This window comes from Podarcis raffonei, chromosome 10 (assembly GCF_027172205.1).
Source record: "Podarcis raffonei isolate rPodRaf1 chromosome 10, rPodRaf1.pri, whole genome shotgun sequence".
Taxonomy (NCBI): Eukaryota; Metazoa; Chordata; class Lepidosauria; order Squamata; family Lacertidae; genus Podarcis; species Podarcis raffonei.
This window is the reverse complement of record NC_070611.1, coordinates 26,349,772-26,368,992: the sequence shown is the minus strand read 5'-3', so window position 1 is coordinate 26,368,992 and position 19,221 is coordinate 26,349,772. Positions and strand designations below refer to the sequence as shown.

Here is a 19,221-nt window from a genome sequence, read left to right as displayed (position 1 = left end):
AAGAAAACTTAAGACACCCTATTCCCTTCAGATAAGGCAGCACCAATTTGTTATCCCTGGCCTAAAACAGAGAGAGGAGCACTACGTTTAGTAGTCAAATGCAAAGTTATGCCACACAACCTACTTTTACAAAATCTTCAGATACTTCTTGAACGTAAATACACACTAACCTACATACGATATGAAAAAAAGGCTTAACATTCTTCAATTAGAATAAAGAATCTCAAATGGCATTTTACTCATACCCTGTGGAATATTCAGGCACAGGATTACAATTAAAAACAGTTTTAAAGGAATTGTAGAAAGCACACACTGTATCTTATCTGCATTCAACAATAAATTCTTTCATCAATATTTCAGACGGATCCTATGATTAAAAAATGATTTGTTTATCTTTGGGAACTGAATTTGCCAAGTTTATGAAGGGAAGGCAAAATATTTTATTGCCGTATCTTAGAAAAAATGCAAAAAAGCCATGAAGGCTTGATGTGTGGAGCATACTCAAATTTTGTTTAGTCATTTAGTTGTGTCCGATTCTTCGTGACCCCATGGACCAGAGCATGCCAGGCACTTCTTTCTTCCACTGCCTCCTGCAGTTTGGTCAAAATACTCAAATTAGTGCATACTTAAATTAGTGTACATTGTCATTTCTAGCTGACAATGCAGCTTTAAGGAGTTTTCAGAGACACCCTTGCTTCTTCATTGCCATCGATCTGATTTGAATTAATTTTATAATGAAATGATTTTAGAATGTTGTATTATTTTATTGTTGTTACCCGCCCTGAGCCCGGCTTCGGCTGGGGAGGGTGGGATATAAATAAAAAATTATTATTATTATTATTCATTCACAACTGGGTGCACAGAATAAGTTTTTAATGATAATTTTTAGAAACATTTATAGCAGACACAGCTAAAATATGCCAAGTCATTTCAGGTGCATCATTTCAATTTCAGAAAATGGTTCCTTTCCTACAGAACAGTTCTTCCCCATTTTTCATTCCCATTCCCTCATGAGAGCATCAAGCCGTGACCTCCAAATTCCAAAGAGCAGCAATGGTTTGGGAAAACATTCACATTCTGGATATATAAAAATCAACAAGAAGAATGGGAGTATTTATGAGATAGCCAGTGTGGTATAGTGATTGTAGTGTTGGACTAGGCGCCTGGAGACCAGCATTCAAATCCCCACTTAACCATGAAACTCACTGGGTGACCTTGGGCCAGTCGTCGTGTTTCAGTCAAACCTACCTCACAGAGTTGTTGTGGGGATGAAATGAGGAGGGGGAAAACTATGTATGCCACCTTAAGTTCTTTGGAGGAAAAGTTGGGATATAAATGCAATAAATATTTACACAGAAGTAAAAAATAGAATAAAAATTGGCATGCACAGTGGTCTAGCTGAGTTATAGTCCTGTCCGTAAAGCTTGCCCATTCTGGGATTCTAAGCATAATATATATCAAGAAACAAAGAGTTGTATCCAAACCATACTCCAAGTAGATCTTATGAAATCAACAGACACAGCTTTTGAATTATGGTGTTGGAGGAGACTCTTGGTTGTCCCATGGACTGGAAGAAGATCAAACCTATCCATTCTTAAGGAAATCAGCCCTGAGTGCTCACTGGAAGGACAGATCGTGAAGCTGAGGCTCCAATACTTTGGCCACCTCATGAGAAGAGAAGACTCCCTGGAAAAGACCCTGATGTTGGGAAAGATGGAGGGCACCAGGAGAAGGGGACAACAGAGGACGAGATGGCTGGACAGTGTTCCCGAAGCTACCAGCATGAGTTTGACCAAACTGCGGGAGGCAGTGGAAGACAGGAGTGCCTGGCGTGCTCTGGTCCATGGGGTCATGAGGAGTCGGACACGACTAAACAACAACAACAGACACAGCATACTCTGAATAGGACTTTGTTGGATACAACTCAGTGACACACTTAAGAACAGCCCTGTTGATCAGGCCAAAGGTCTATTTAGTCTAGCATTCTGTTCTCACAGTGGCCAACCAGATGCCCATGGGAAGCCTACAGAAGCAGGACTTGAGTACAACAGCATTCTGCCACTTGTGATTCTTAGAAGCTGATACAGTATTCCGAGACATGCTACCTACGATAGTGGAGGTGGAACATAGCCTCTTTATTATCAATGAATCTGTCTAATCCTTTTTAAAGAAGCCATCCAAGTTGGTGGCCTTATAGCCAATTAAAATAAGAACCACCCTGCTGGATCAACCCAAAAGTTCATCTAGCTGAGAAGGGGACAAGCAGGAATTGAAGGCAAGAATTCTATCCCAGGGTTGCTCCCCAGGCAACTGCTCTATGGAGGCAGAATATTTCTGAACCTGGAAATTGTATACAGGCGGGAACCATTTTAGGCACGTCTGATTGATGCACAGGTCCTTTTGGAGCCGGAAGGCAGTGGATCAGGGGCAGACCAGAATGGGGCACACTTATATGCACTTGGCCAACACACAGGGGCTAGGAATGGAACCCCCATGCGTAATGTTTGCTGCCTGTATAGCCATCATAACCAATGGCTATGGTCTTTTTAATCCAGTACTAACAAGCTAACTGACAGCAGTGGTCCATTATTTTTTCAACTAGGCATTTCTGATCTTAACAAAGTGCTTAACCATAGATGTCATTGCTTAAGCCAAATACGTTACATATTGCCAAGTCTGTGTCTGACTACCAAGATCTCACAAACACGCCTTCCAGGAAGGAGATTTTCAAGGGCGGCATGCAAGGCATTCATTGGGTTTATTAATAAATACAACTTGAGAGTGTTTGAAATCCCCCATTGCCACTTTAGAGTATCAGAATGAGCCATGATTAGCACAGATGAGTCTTTTTTAGAGTTATCTTCAACACTGAAGTCATGTTGACTGCTAACTGGAGTATACAAAGTTACACAAGGTTAAAACTCAAGTCTTTGAGCAATTCAGGCACAGAACATGAGGCACATGAGTAAACCTGTTTATTTTATTTTTACCAGTAACTAGACTAGGCTTAGTATACATATCACTAAATAAATCATACAGTACTATGAACATATAAGAAATCATGTTACAAATTTATTTTCTTACTTTCAAGACATGAGTTTGTGTTGTTTTTAGACAGGGAATTACTCTGGAATAGAACCTTTGAACTTAAAAATTCTGAAAAATGTAAGTAGGTTGCTACTGTAGACCTTACCGTAATCAGCCAAATACTAATAATGTAAACTGGATAAAATATTGAGACCCAATGCACAATATACAAAGCATTTTAACATTATTTTAAAATACAAAAAAATTGTTGACATGCACAGACTTTGTGATAAGGCAATTAAATTGCCATTAAATAGACGGGATGGCATTTAGTGGCAGTGCCAAGAACCTGCAGAATACTGCTGGTTTGTAATACATTGCAATCCAATCTGATATCAGAGTAGTTTTATTTATTCTGGCGTAAGTGCTTTGTAGAGCAGGCTGCCCAGTTGGTTTGTTTCCTCTTACATCAAAAACATTTTTAGTTAACAGATAAACCACATTTTGTTTTTGTCAACATGATTTTGGCCTGCATTTCCAACACATAACAAAATTTGTGTCCCATAATTGTCACAAATTTAGGCAGACCCTAACGAATGTCAGATAAAAAAAACCAAGCCATACCAGAATTGTACTTCTGAGGAAGTTTAGGAACAGATATCCAATAAAATCTTCACTTCAAGAACTGAAAAAAACCAGACATGAATCCCTAGATTCCACTGCATAAGTAGAATGCACCTCCACCAATGCAAAAAGGTGTGCAAAGGTCATCATTACCCTCATCTGAATCCTGCAGAAATCTACCTTCAATCTAGCCCAGGGCTCTAGATTGGGGGAACAGGAGGGGAAAGAATAAGAGATTGTGGCAACTTCCCTGTCTGCTTTAAGTGCCATTGGTGTGTCACTGCTGACTGAAGTACTTTCCCCCAGCCTATCATGTTCATTATAATCACGAGAAATTACATAATGACTAATAAATGTTGATCCCTTTTAGCACAGAACGGATTTCTGAAACAAGGTCCACACCTGAGACTTTACAAACTTTACATATTCACAATTTGGAAATAATTGGAAGCCCTTCGTACATGTCAGATTTTAATCTTATCCAGTCGTTAAATTTCTGCAAAGTTGATTTCTCCTGGGCTAATATTTTAGCAGCTTTTTTCAGTTTTTCTTCATTTCTTTCTAAATACCGGATGCCATCAGTCCTCAACTGATTCAGCTTTTCTTTGCGATTTTCATCCAGAGCTATATCTTCATTCATCATAGGATTAAATCTGAAGTAGGTGTCTGAAGGCAGAAGGGCATCCAGCATAGTGTGGACTTCTAGTTTTAAAACCAACACAAGAAAAACAAAACATTAGTTTGGGAAGACACATGCAAACTTTACTAAGAATGAGGAAAAGGTTGAGGTGTAGCACCTCCTCCCCAAATTTAAAGAGGTATCTACTTACCACTGTCTTACTTATCAATGATGGCAACCTTACTTTAAAAATATTTATTTGAAAGTAAAACAGTTGTTTTAAAATAAAGCACAGTCTAAGGGAAGCATGCTTCAGCCTGGAATGTGGTACTCAAATAAACTTGGTCAGTAAGTACGTGTACCTGTGGCACTCAATAGCCCATGGTGCTCATTTGTTACTGAAATTTATACACATAAATGTGATATAGATGCATACCCAATTATTTCTGTTTAGAACATTTTTACATGCAGCTCTACATTCTAGGAAGCCAGGTAACATGAGGCCATATCCGCACAATGAACCAAACATTACCTGGCCCACTGCATCCCCACATTTGTATCAGAGCCACCCCATGGGGCCCACCTTATTTCTGTGATTTTAAGATGTTTTAATGATGTAACTGCCCTGGGACATTAGGGTAAAGGGTAGAATGAGGAATAATAATAATAATAATAATAATAATAATAATAATAATAATGTATTTTTAAGCAGCCAACTCACAGGAAATAATGTATCTTCATCTTTTGACTTTTCTGTTTAGAAGTGAATATTGCACGGTGACATTACTGGCTATGGCTATGTATGTAACTAACCAATCATTACAACAACCCCAGAAGCAGAAAATCACATAATGCCTAGCCCACCATTTGACCAGAAAATCAGAACTCCTTTCATTGTATTCTGACTCCCGTAAATGGGGCCAAAGAGGCTCAGCTGTTACACAATAAATTTTAAAGCCAGGCGATTGTCAACAGTAAGGCACTTCTCTGGCCACAGGAATACAATTTTGGGATTTGGGACACCTTCTGAGTAGCCAAATCCTTGCTGAAATGCTACACCTGGCCCTTTAAGTAATAATAGTAGTAATCATCATCATCATCATCATAAACAGATCTAGAGCAACAGGACTGTGAGACACAGTTCTCTTCCCCGGCTCTTCTATGGTCTATGCTAGCCTTTCCCAATATGGTGCCTTCCTTGTGTTGCTAGGTTACAGCTCCCATCAGTCCCAGCCAGCATGGAAGGGGATGCGAGTTGTGGTCCAAAACATATGGACGCCACCAAGATGGCCTTTCTCATAAAATATCTTATATGGATTTCACACTAAAAACAATTACACAACTTCACTTTTAAAAGTCACCTGTTTTAAATTAGTGCCTCTTTTCACAGCAACACAACACGACTATGCAATTTATCTTCTGGTGGTATTCTGTATCAATCCCAGAAGGTTTTCAGTTTAAAAGAGGCAATGTGTTGCTGGTTCAAGTCAAACAAGGCCTTAAAAATAATTTATATGAATGTGCAGAATGGAGGGAGATAGTGCTTTTCCACCAATATAAAAATAGGTGATTTAGAATTATGTTCCTACTTAACCAATACTCCCAGCATGCTCAAACCTACACCAGTCCTTGCCACGATTATTTTAATGCTCATTCTGGCATCCCTCCTGAATTTCAAGGCAAGCAACACCTCCATCAGCACTATGGCCCATTTTTAGATATGATGTATTCATCAATCAAAGAGAGCTTAATAACAGCATAATCAAGGTACAGTCTCAAGCAGTTAATTTAAATGCATATTTGGCATGCTTTATCATCAGCTGCCAGCACAATCCTTATTCACCAAATATGCAGTGCAATATATTAGTCTGACAAAAAGGCTAAACCTTAAATGTATCAAACACACAGACTCATACACAGACCGATTTAACACAATGCATTCTAATTCTCTTTTTATGCTGGCTTTGTATATGAACTAAACCCCAAATCCTCACATGGATGGCGGGAGATAGGGATTAACAAAATAATCTCAATTTGAACAAAGATTATGAAACATGCCCTTGATGGAAACAGAATGTCCTTTGATGTTTTGACTACTGGTAAATCATTTTTAAAAAATATCCATGTATGCTATGCTATTCCTAGTCATGAAAACCTGCATTTTAAGTTTCCAAAGAGCTACGAAAAGGCATAATACGAAAACAAAACAACCTTAGCCAGTAGGTACCAACCTTCAGTATCAGTGGCACTGCTGATGACATTAGTCAATTTAGCTTTCAGACTTGTATAGGTGACGTTAGGTTTCCCTTCATTTTCATATCGACCTGTTCCCAGGGATATTACACACTGCAGTGGAACATTTGGCCAAAGACACTTGCATTCGTGCACTGCTAAAGCTGTAGGATTATTTAAAAGCAGGCCTCCATCCTGTGAATAATAAAAAAGGAACAAAAGCAAGGGGTTTGAGCCATTCATAACTCTAGGCGTATCATTAAAATATTACAAGATTCAAATAAAAAGTCCCAGTGTTCTGCTTTTATTCGCTTTCTGCCAATACTGAAGCAAGGAAGCTACTTAAAATATACTGCTGCTGTACATGCTCAATTTAATTAGTAATGCTACTCTATGGATTCTATTTGACTGGTAAATTTTGTTTCTAAACATGTACGGTATCAATAGCTTTAGGTAATTTAAACTAAGTAAAATATATACATTAATATTAAACAATCATTCCTTTGATGAAAGCCTCAGGCAGACAGAACAGCCATAGCTTTAGATGAGAGCACAAAACTGTTGAACTATGGAGGCTTCAGTCTACTAGTAAAGGGTACTGCTCTGTTCAGGGTACCCGTCACTCCGTTGCCCTAGTTCTTCTTCTGTTTCTTCCCAGCACAATGGCCAGCAATTCTGCGCCTACAAGCATGCTCAGTCCTCACTGGTCTACTCTAAAGCATACGTCCAATGCTTTAAATTTTAATCATAATAAAACAGACATTGAATCAGTTTGTACATCAACTACTGCATAGACACTTCTTTTGCACATAGATTGATTGTAGTTATGTTTACTACAAGCCTAGAATATAAGTCAAATAGCCTTTTCAGACATTTATTTCTACTAGTTCAACAGGACCTATGTTGAGCCTTTCAGAAACCTACAAAAAAAAATTGTTTTGCAGGGAGTGCTTGTGGCCTTTTAGCAGCTGGCAACAGAATCATATTTTAGTGGTACAAGACACTGCAAACAAACATTTCCACATAAAATATTAAAGAGTTCTTCGTGCACAAATACATAAATTGTCTGCTGAAACCCTGCTGGAGCTATAGTTGTGCCTCCTATCCTCCAGCAAAAAAGCAAAAAAAAAAAAAAAAAAAAAAAAAAATCTTGCATCCTAGTGTGATGGGAGTAGCTTTTCTCCAATAATGGCGTTGACATTTTTTGAGGGAGGGGGCAGAACTACCCATACAACCAACTGCAGGTATTGCTGTCTATGAAACGGGCTCTGAAATTTAGATCACTTTCCCCCTTGAGATTGTAATATGCAAAACCAAATTCTGTTTCCAAAGGCATGCAAAGACAAGTGTTGTTGGTTTTTCTATGGGACTAAATAATTTTTTTTTAACTGTTCTAATTCTAAATTTATCACATCACACCACAAGAATATCCAAATCACATCTACTTAATATATTGTTCAAACTGCAGTTCAATGAATTCTTTATTGAAAACAGAAACTCTTTTTTTCCACAGCTGCAGTAGATAAAGTAGGATGCAGATCATTGGCCTGTTGAGAAAGTCCTTTGATTAAGCTTTCAATACAATCTACAAAAGCTTTTTGAACTCTTTCTGGACCAATTAGTATATTGTGCCTTCAGCAGAAGTAAGAAGAACAGTAGCCTCTTAGTGCACATTTTAAAATTTTGGCTAAAATCAGATTTCGCCTCAGCACCCATAGTAAACACTGTGTTTGCTCTATGAATAAGTCTACTGAATTCAGTTTGATACCCTGGTTCTTTTAAAGCTGAAGATAGTAAATATTAGCAGCAACATCCACCTGGGATATGTAACATTTAATTTTAAGCAAACCAGATTCATGTAACTCTACATCATATGTGCTACAACAGTCTAAAGGCATGAGCCTGCAAAGACCTTTTAAGGCCTACTGATGGCAAAAAGTCACATTCCTCCTGACAGTGGTGAAAGGGACAGGGAAGAGAGCTAAGGCCTCTCTGTCAGCCTGGCTAGGGCCAACTGCCACTAGGGCTGCCCCTAATGAAACTGACCCCACCAGTGGCCATTCTGTCTGGGTTCCCACAGCACCACGACATGGTACAATGCTACGAGTTTTAAGAAGCATGTAAAACTATCAAATCCTAATGTATTTTCATTATATAGAACACAGGAAAACCTACATGGACAAAAGCTACATGGCTTTCATATGAGCGTGTTAAATGGATGTTTCCATCTGCAAAAGGCAGGTGGCCAACTTGTGCTCAATAGGGCAAACAAGAGTTCACAAAAGCTCAGTTTTGAACATTTAACGTATTGCGGCCTTGCTTATGCTCTAACTGCAGTTTCTATTTGCTTTCGTAAATACAGAACATAACTGAGGATCTGTTTAACCACAGTTTGATCATTTGTTTAACGCTTTGCATCGCTAAAGGTTAAAGCTGAGTTTAAAATTTCACAAGTGCAGACCAACCACATAATGGCATCTTTAAATCTCATATCCCTAGATACTTTAAATTGTAGAAAATTCGTTATGATGGATGCCCGTCTCTTTGAAATGAATGATCTAGCAACAGCCATATGAAGTGTATGCACAAGCCTTGGATTTTATTCAACTGCGTGGCCACTGGCCAAAATTGACAAGCACTTCATTCCATTTATTCTCTTTTCACTTCTCATGTTGCCTTTCCTTGCCCTCTATTTTGTCTTCCCTGCTCCCTATTTATTCTTATTCCAACTGCAAGTTTCTCTCTTCACTAGTCCCCAAATATACATGAGCCACCCCTGCCTCTCTTTGTACTCTTGCATTCTTACATTGATCCCTTGCCCCGCTGTTGCCATAAGCACACTGGGAACATTTAAAATGTTTTATGCCGCTTTTGGCTGTGAATTAAATTCAAATTTAATGCTTTGACAAAAAAAGAAAAAAGTATTTGACAGCTATTGCAATCGTCAACACAGAGCTTTGATCTCCAGGCCCTTTCTGGTATAAAAGTATCTGCTTATTTTTAGATTGCAACTTCTAAATGTCAGACTGGCAACTGCCAAAGGAATTTATCTATGCCACTTTTTTATTATTATTTAAGAACTTTTTTTTTAAGTGTGAAAGAAACAAATTATGGGGCAGAACACTGTCACTTCTAACTTAGCTTTGTTTGTTCCTTGCCAGATCAAAGACAAGGTTTTCCTTTCTCTTTCTCTCTTTTTTAAAAAAGAAGTCCCATGTTACGTGCTTTACTCAAAGCATGTACATGGCAGTAAATAGACAGAAACCTAAAAGTTAAATTCCACTGAGATTCATTCTTTAAAGACTTGCATTTCTTCCTTTAAGAGCTATCCTGATTTCCTTCTCCCTTTCTCACAAAGTGCTGCAGACCTCCCTGCTGTTCATGGTGGGTGATGGGGAGGACGTTACTTAATATGCATGATTTTTAGAAGTTGCTGGGAATTTACCAATTGTCTTCTTTAAGATTTCAGAGCTCATACACTCAAGAAAATAAATTCTATTCTTCCTATTTAGTATTTTACCACCTAGTCTAGGACAACTGGTGGCAGCACTTTTTAGAACGTTCTGTTGGTACTGGAATATTTGGTACTGTAACAAGTGGCATCAGTACACCTTTGGCAACAAAAACCAGGGCAAAATACATCCATCCTAAACTCAACAGGAGACTACTAATTAAGACTTTAAAATCTTGTTACTCATTTTCAACAGCACTGTACATGTAAAGCCTATTGTGCATTTTCTTTTTCAATAAAAAGCCGGAATTTCAAGTTACACTGTACCAGGCACTTTCTTCCTTTTCCTAAAACACAGGTTTTTTTACTTTGACACAGTGAAGTTATGTGAACTGAGTCCCATGGCACTGAAAGATGCGATTTAGCAAAGCCAATTCCAATACTTGGAGTTTGCTAGCTCCATAGCAACCATTTCACCTCAATGCCTGCGCAGACATGCTTTGCATTTTGAGTTCATTTTCACAGACTTGCTCTGTTTACCTTCATTGTGCTTGTGAAAAAGAAAACTCCAAACTAGCCAAGGGAATATTCACTTACAGAATTGTTCTATTTTAAAATTAAATTCAGCATTGAAATATGAATATCGGACTTCTGCTATACGCAGAAGGGGTTTTTAAAATTGCTGTCTTCTGAGAATTTTAGCACTTTCTTTTGTCTGATAAATATAGGATGCAACAGTCAAGGTAGAGTATGATAACAGAAGCGTTAATGGAATGACACTATTCGTTACATGAGCATCTTTCAATCACTCCACTGAATTGTGGATTTTTATTTATATAAACAAATTAAGACTGATCTTTAACATTTATTGGTATGCCTTGGACTTCCATAAAAGCTGTGTGTTCAATAAACACTCACTTAGCACAAAAGATGTGCTTTTGCATCACTTAAGACTTACAGCCATTTCTATAGTATTTAAAATGGGAATTAATACTTGAACAACAGCAGAAAAATGACACCACCACAATACTAAACAGAAAAGAGCGTTTGAGGGAAAAGAAAGGACATTAGTTCAGGTTATCTTTAAAATTGGGCAAAGCCAAAGTCTGTACTTAACTGTCTTAACTACAGAGTTCTAGTTTCCACTCCCTCTTCACTAGTGTAACCAAATCACAGTTGTGACACCTTTGTAGTCCCTGGAGTTCCAAGTTCACACCTCTCTCATTTTTTATGGCAAGCACAATATTGCCTCTAAACAGATGAGTGAGGAATAAAAAGCATCTCTGGACTACACTGCAAAGAGGTATTGAGGGTACCAAAACCATGTCTGGGTTAGCAGCTGACAATCCCATCCCAATTCCATAGCTGCCCTCAACGCACACAGTTCTATTCCCTGCCAATTTCCAGTACTGGAATTTAATACCATGGCAGAAAGGCATGGCAGACATTCCTGGGAGAAAGCACTCTTATCATGTTCCAGTATTCATACCCAGCTTAAGTCCTGTTACTAGAAAATGGCCAAGGAGATGAAATCAAGCACCCTTAGCTCCATGCCACAAATAGTAGAAGGTCCCACCCCCCTTCTCCATGTCTATCAATTTTTAAAAACTTGAGCCCGTGATATGATAGAAATGCTTCTTGTGTTTTGTTAATCTCCAATGATATTTCAAAAATTATCCTATGTATCTGACACAATGATCCTAAGAGTGAAGCATGGGCATAACAGGAAAGGCCTTGCATAAAATCTTAAAATTCTCATGTGGATATAAAGTCTATTGATAAAGGCAAGAGAAAGGAACAAAAACAACAACATTTGATTGTACATATGTTGGAAACAGGCTCCCAGTTACTGTTATGAAATGAAAGCTTTGAAAACGTTTCAGCAAGGGTCACACGCTTCCTTGTCCTATATGCTCGTCCTAATACAATTGTTTTACACATATGGAATTATTTAATCATTCTTAATTTTTGTTATGTATGGAGTCCTTTTTATATATGGAGGTTTATTACTATCTTTTTTTTAACCGTGAAATTGTTTCAAAGTATTTTATGGGAAGCAATTCATAAAAGGACTAAAAGAAATACAAGTTGCGACAAAATTATATTGGGTTTGCTTGCCAAAAGAATTAATTCTTCTTCGTGTCAGGAGCCAGTTGCCATTCTGTATGGCAGAGGAACATGTAACACTAATCCAGGGTAGCTAGCATGATGCTTTCTAGTTGCAGTTAAACTACAGTCCCATCATCCCTGACCACTGGCTGCAGCTGCTCAGAGTTGCTGGACTCTCCTTCATTGCAGGATTTTAAGCAGAGGTTGGATGGTCATCTGCCATGGATGCTTTAGCTGAGATTCCTATATTGCAGAGGGTTGGACTAGATGGCCCTTGTGGGTCCCTTCCAATTCTATGATTCCATGAAGCCCAACACTTGGAAAACTTTGACAGTATCTATCGAATACCTTATGAAAATGAGTTTAGTTGTGTAACACACAGTCATTGCAGGAAGTATTCTAAGCAGATGGCAGATTATAAAAGGTGTTACAAAGAGAAAAATACTGGCAGCTGTTGCAGCGACTGTGACAATAAAATTTAAGTACAGCAATCCAATGTCTTGTACCAGGCAGGGAACTCGAGAACAAGAGAAGGGGAGTGGATTGGAAGGTTTTACTACATCCTAAGTGGTCTGATCTCACCCCCTCCCCATTCTTCCAGAGAAATACTTTTTCAAGCACAAGGGGAAATAAATCAGGGCTTTTGGAAAAACAACAACAAAGCAGCATATCTATACTATCCTGCTTGCCTGGAAGATAATGCTTCCCAAGATTTGTTCTGAAGCACTGTTCACTTCTGAGTCACAATAAAAAAAAACCCAAAATACAAAATGTTCCTCGCTGCGGAAGTTAAGTCTTCATGAGTTGGAAGGTAACAGGAACTGTGACCCTTAAATGTAACAGTTGAAAACAGATCTTGAGTAAAGCCTATTCTCTTTGTATCACAAGCCCCCTTTTAAGATCTGAACAGCACAGGGTTTTCCTATGCTTTTAGCAGCTGCTTGCAACATTTTGAGAGATGTAGCATTTCCCCCCTTTTATCTACTTGTTTCATATACCACAGAATCCCAGCCCTGCCACAATCCAGAGATCACTGATCATTATTTATACCTCCCGGTGGGTGGTATTTCAGTCTATACTGGCTAATTGCTGTCTGGGTTGTTGAGAAAGTTCACTGGCCACAACAGTTCTATTTATTGACAGGTCGGAAGAAGGAGCAGCGTCTGTAACACTCTTTGCATCAATCTGCATGTGCTACGGGAATGCAGATTCTCTTAACTTCTCCTTCTTCATAACCGACTTGAACTATAGACAAACCATATAAGCCTAGGAGTGCATGCATTAAGTATGTTAAGAAAAATGTATAAAATATGCTAAGTGATGCAATAATGAATAATGATACGCCTTGCATGGTCATTTGTCATGCTGGCTGAGGCTGTTGGGAGCTGGAGTCCAATGATATTTGGATGGCCACAGGTTTCCCAGCCCTGCCATATAGAACTAACCACCACGTATCCTTAAGCTTTTCTTCAGAAACCACTATTTGTAAACATCACTTGATTTTAAACAAAGTTGCTAACTACTACAAAAAGCAAACCTGAACAATTTGATAACAGAAACTAGCAGGAAAATAAATTAAGTAGCGACAGAGACAAGTATTAACAACAAATATCTCTTAAAAGCTTCATCATTCAGAGTGCCTTCAGGTGTCTCTGGAGCAGCCATTGCGTAAAGCTGGCATTGCCACCAAAGAAGTCCTCTTCCAGATAGACTACTGCTGAGCTTCAGTCAACAAGGGCACTCAGAGAGAGGATCACAGCTACTGAACTGAGAGCACAAGGGAGTATATACAGTGGACGCTCAGGTTGTGAATGTGATCCGTGTGGGAGGCGCATTCGCAACCCGCAGCACTGCGTCTGCGCACGCGTGGGTTGCGATTCGGCGCTTCTGTGCATGCACGACCACCGAAACCCGGAAGTAACCCATTCTGGTACTTCCGGGTTTTGGCGCGTCTGTAACCTGAAAAAACGCAACCTGAAGCGTCTGTAACCTGAAGTATGACTGTTTTAAGGCTTTGCTAGGTAGGAATCAGCACACTGCCCCAAGAAAAATCCCATTGCTGAACAGACTGCATGCAAATATGGAGAACGAAGAGAGCTATTAATTTAGTTCTATGCAACAGAGATCTGCTGCAGGGAAAAGGAAGGGGAAAGTGGTGAAGTGATTTTCGCCAATTCCCCCTTCTTTCTGCAACCCACCGACACCCCAACAGAGCATCTTCTCAGGGGGCAAAGGAGGAATTAACAAAAGTAATTCCCGATCCTCAAGTGGGAGGATAACACAAACAGAAAACCCATCAATGGGATCTCTGGGCTAAACCTTCTGTGTCTAGTTCAACTAAAACTTAATCACATTTCAGCTGAATTTAGTCTATGGCTAAGATACCTTTCAATGTAATCACTATTTATTGTTAACTTGACAATTTCATATTTATCTTTCATATTTATAAATACTGTTGTCACGTCTGTTTGTTTTAGCTTTGTGCTGCATCTTAGTGCAGCAATTTTAATTCATACTGTCTTCTAAAAATTGCAAGCCATCTTGAGGTTCCTGTTGGGAGGTGGGATAAATATATATATGTATTTCAAACTGAACAGAATTCTAAGAGCGGTTTCCATTTTTTTAAGGGAAAAAATGCCATACTGCTGATCTGGTTTTCATGACCCTTCCTCACTGAAATCTCTTTTAGCAAATTAGCAACATATGAAGCAGCCCTAAGACTCTCAATATTGTCACACATCAAAGGACTGGTATACTTAATAAACTGGTTCATTAGGCAGGAGGCAGAACTAAATGCAATGAATTTTTAATGCCACATATCAAAGGACTCTTCCATTCAATGAAAACATTAATTAGCATCAGCATACAACTCTCACAGCAGTTGCCCTGGCATTAAAGTTTGTCAGCATACCTTGAAACACGCAGGGCTTTGCTAGAGATCACAGAACTATGAAACCTTTATTGTAAGGTTAAGCAATTCACCAAAATCAGAAGACTCTTTGAACTACTGAAATCAATACTGCAGTATGAACACTGAATAGTGTTTCACTGCCTGAATTCATGGCAAGGAGCCATGGTTAATCTTGCTTCCCTAGTGCACATGCTCTTATCATACATATGTACCATATGTCTAAATTATGCCTGTGTCATATAAGGTACATACATAAGGCTCACTTTAAAGCAATATGTGAAATGAGCTGCAATCTTGTTTGATAGTATTTGCTGTTAAATAATTAATCCTATTTTAACTCCCATTCTTCCCTAGATTAATTTTGTCTACAAAGAAATCTAATTATTATTATTTAAAGAAAAGCAACATTACAACCAACCTGATGAAGGTCATGGCCCAGCGCATACTCCTGGAAGTAACCTGGTGCAGCAGATGATGCTCTGATAGCTTGCCATAATTTATATTGGCAACTTCCAGGATAATGAGACTTGACTCCGGGAAGGTGATTGTAATTTCTAAATACAAAGGCTTTCAATGGTGTCCCTCTGCTTACAATGGTGCTTATTGCAGCCACCTGACAAGAACAGGGAAACAAAACATTAAATGAAGCCGGTAACTGTTTCCTACGACTTCAGTGGTTAGAAATCGGACACATACACCTTATTAGACAAACTTTATTTTCACACTCAGTTATATATATTTTTTTAATAAGATATTTATTAAAGTTTTTTTTAAAAAAGTACAAAAAGCAACATCAAAAAAAAATCCTTTTAAACAGAACAAGATGAAATACAAAAAAGAAAAAAGAAAGATCAAAAAGGAAAAAAAACAAAGAATTAAAATCCATTAAACAAAAAGAAAAGTCAAGAAAAAAAATACAGCAACTCTTCCCATTTGTTTTCTTTCGTTAGCTTATTTCCTTGACCTCCTCACACCTCCCTTTTTTGTATTCTAGGCCACTTTTCCATTTCAGCAAATCATTTCCCTCCTTTCAAATTTTTGTCCTGTAAATTTATCTTGATATTAATATAACTTTACTTTCCCTCCTTTCACCAATTAACAGTCTGTTTTTTCCTAAACCTTTATAACATTTCTGCTAAAGTCACATAAATTCATTCCAACGTCATTCTAACATTCATTAATTTTGCAGTATTTCTGTAAATAGTCTTTAAATTTCTTCCAATCTTCTTCCACCGACTCTTCTCCCTGGTCTCGGATTCTGCCAATCATTTCCGCCAGTTCCATATAGTCCATCACCTTCATCTGCCATTCTTCCAGGGTGGGTAGATCTTGTGTCTTCCAATACTTTGCAATAAGTATTCTTGCTGCTGTTGTAGCATACATAAAGAAAGTTCTATCCTTCTTTGGCACCAATTGGCCGACCATGCCCAGGAGAAAGGCCTCTGGTTTCTTCAGAAAGGTATATTTAAATACCTTTTTCATTTCATTATAGATCATCTCCCAGAAAGCCTTAATCCTTGGGCATGTCCACCAAAGGTGAAAGAATGTACCTTCAGTTTCTTTACATTTCCAACATTTATTATCGGGCAAATGATAAATTTTTGCAAGCTTGACTGGTGTCATGTACCACCTGTATATCATTTTCATTATATTCTCTCTTAAGGCATTGCATGCCGTGAACTTCATACCTGTGGTCCATAACTGTTCCCAGTCAGCCATCATGATATTGTATCCAACATCTTGTGCCCATTTAATCATAGCAGATTTCACCGTTTCATCCTGAGTATTCCATTTCAACAGCAAGTTATACATTCTTGACAAATTCTTAGTTTTGGGATCTAACAGTTCTGTATTTTCACACTCAGTTATATAACAATGTTGACGGTCAGGTGTCTTAAATGGTCTTATCAGTCTAACACTTTGATTAGAGGATGCTATAATAGTTAAGGTTTTATAGAAATGCTTCAGTAGTTTAAAGTACACACAAGAGAAAACAAATATTTACTGATCAATGGGGAAAATGTAACACATGGCACTTGTTATGAACAGTTAACTGAGATTTGACAGCCCCCATCACCTGAATTTTGGAGAACGAAAAGATATAGAATAGAAATCAACCACACAGTCAGGAGATGGCAGGAATATGTAAATCCCCAACACTGTTTTTATCCCTCACATTTGAAGCTCTTAGATTGGAAATTTACTACACAAGCATAAAGTGAGTGATAATTCATAAAGACTTCATCATATGCTTTGATAAGAAATAAATTGCTCAAACCAACTAACTCCATTATCATATAGTATCTTGAAACACTGCAGTTTGTGAAGGTAAAATAATTTGCAAAAACTTTTAGAGATTACTTAGCAACTTTATTTTTGGGGGATATATGGTAATGTAAGGAAAGCAGACTAGCTTATGGCAGCTTCACTGATGCAAATCTATGAAAAAGGTTAACCTAGCTAAAAAATGTTAACCTAGCTCAGGGGTCCCCAACCTGCAGCCCACGGTGGCTGTTTATCTGGCCCACGAGCTACCCCCGAACCAAGCCACGTGACGGGGACTCTCTTCCGCGGCTCCAGAAATCACTTCTGCGCATGCCCAAACACTGGAAATCGCGTATGCGCATGTCCACGGCACCGGAAATCACTTCTGCGCATGCCCAGACGCTGAAAACCACTTCTTCCCAGGAGCAACTTTTGGCGTCTGGGCACATGCAGAAGTGATTTCCGGCGCCATGGACATGTGCAGATGTGATTTCTAGCATTGCGCTGCGCCGGCCTGATCCACGGAGGATCTCCGTGGGAGTGATCCGGCTGATGCCCGGTAACCCTTGCTGACCCCTGACATAGCTAATAGAGATTCTAATTATTTTTTGCCCTTTCTGTTAAGTAAACAGCAACGAAAGAACCTCAAGGTTCTGAGTTTTCTTTTCCCCCTTTCTGTTCCCAATTGCTCTTCCCCATCTTGTATTTTAGATTGCAAAGCTGAGGGCAGGGGAAATTTTATTACTGTTCACATTTCTGGGATAAAAACACTTGAAATGAATAAAATATTTTAAATGTGGAATCACTAACACACTTTTTTGCTTTTATTTCATAGTTAAACTGTAAATAAGGTAGGCAATGCAACACTAAAAGCTACCATAAGATTAGCAATCTTCCAAGTATTCTGTAGACAGAAGCATTTTGAATATCTGCCTCTTAGAAAGCAAGGTAAGATTTGGAAAATCATTCACTAGGTTTTGTGTTCACAGTTCTTATATCTTCTGAAGTTGCATTTATACAATAGTGACGAGTTCTGTGCTTATAAAAGAGAATGATGGAGCTGAATACAATGAGATAGTTAAGTTGCTAAATTACCTAAAGGCAAGCAGAATGAATAACTCCCACATTTAACATGCTTAGAAATATATTAAATTAATGTCCCCCACCCCCAAGAAAGGCTTCTTTTAACCTCCTACACAAGTATGCAGGTTTCCACCCCAGAACAATTCTAAGAACTAAACATATAAGAGAGATTTATAGGTTAAAGGAAGACTTTCTAAACAGTAACTCTATTTCAGATATTGCCGTTAACAGTGAGTGCAATACTATTTCCTATCATGGAAAAATTAGCATCAGAAATGTTTGAGACATTTATACCATGATGCACACAGCTCAAATACCATCTTTTAAATTGTTACTCTTAACAAGTCAGTGGGTGTATATTTCTATTTGTATCCCATTTAAGAACTTGCCTTTGTTTGAGAAATCGTGACTCAAGCACTCAAACCCTGCATTTATGCTATTGTCGTACTGTTTTTCTCTGCCCAATTACAAAGTAAAATCATTCTATTTTAAAGATAGCTTAAAAAACAGAAGAATTCTCACGTGGAAAGCTGAAATGATCACTCATAAGGTATATTACTTGGCTATGACAAAAGCAATGTATAGATTTGTACATTTCTAGATGGTGCGAACACAAACCAATGCTCTTCAGTATTTAATGATGCAAGCCAACTTCACCCTACCTGTACAGAGACCCTGAGCCCTGGAGGTGGAAAGAGTGAACTCTCTCTGCTAGAGTGTTCAATTCTAAAGCCACCATTGATTTGCAAAGCAACAGAAAGTAGCAGGAGCCTAGGAAAAGCCAATATGAATCAGAGTCTTCAATATCAGACCACCCACTCCACTCTTCCTTATTGACTACAATCAGGTGTGGATCTTGATCTTCTGGGGAAGAAAACTATTGCTGGGATAGACTATTGC

At 38.4% G+C, this 19,221-nt stretch overlaps 1 protein-coding gene across 3 annotated transcripts in view; it reads right to left on the bottom strand.

The window, feature by feature from the left end:
• Positions 1-2,958: 2,958 nt before the first annotated feature.
• The window catches only part of PNPLA8 (patatin like phospholipase domain containing 8), a 32,963-nt gene continuing 16,700 nt past the window's right edge, over positions 2,959-19,221 (bottom strand). For 2 of the 3 annotated variants that reach the window (XM_053404668.1, XM_053404667.1), the window contains exons 8-10: positions 15,392-15,586; positions 6,502-6,697; positions 2,959-4,353 (exon numbers count right to left, since the gene is read on the bottom strand). In XM_053404668.1, coding sequence (XP_053260643.1) covers positions 4,079-4,353; positions 6,502-6,697; positions 15,392-15,586 — 666 coding nt within the window. In that variant the 3' untranslated portion in view covers positions 2,959-4,078. Of the gene's footprint in view, positions 4,354-6,400; positions 6,426-6,467; positions 6,698-15,391; positions 15,587-19,221 lie in introns of those variants that run through there. The other variant, XM_053404669.1, reaches the window with a different exon arrangement.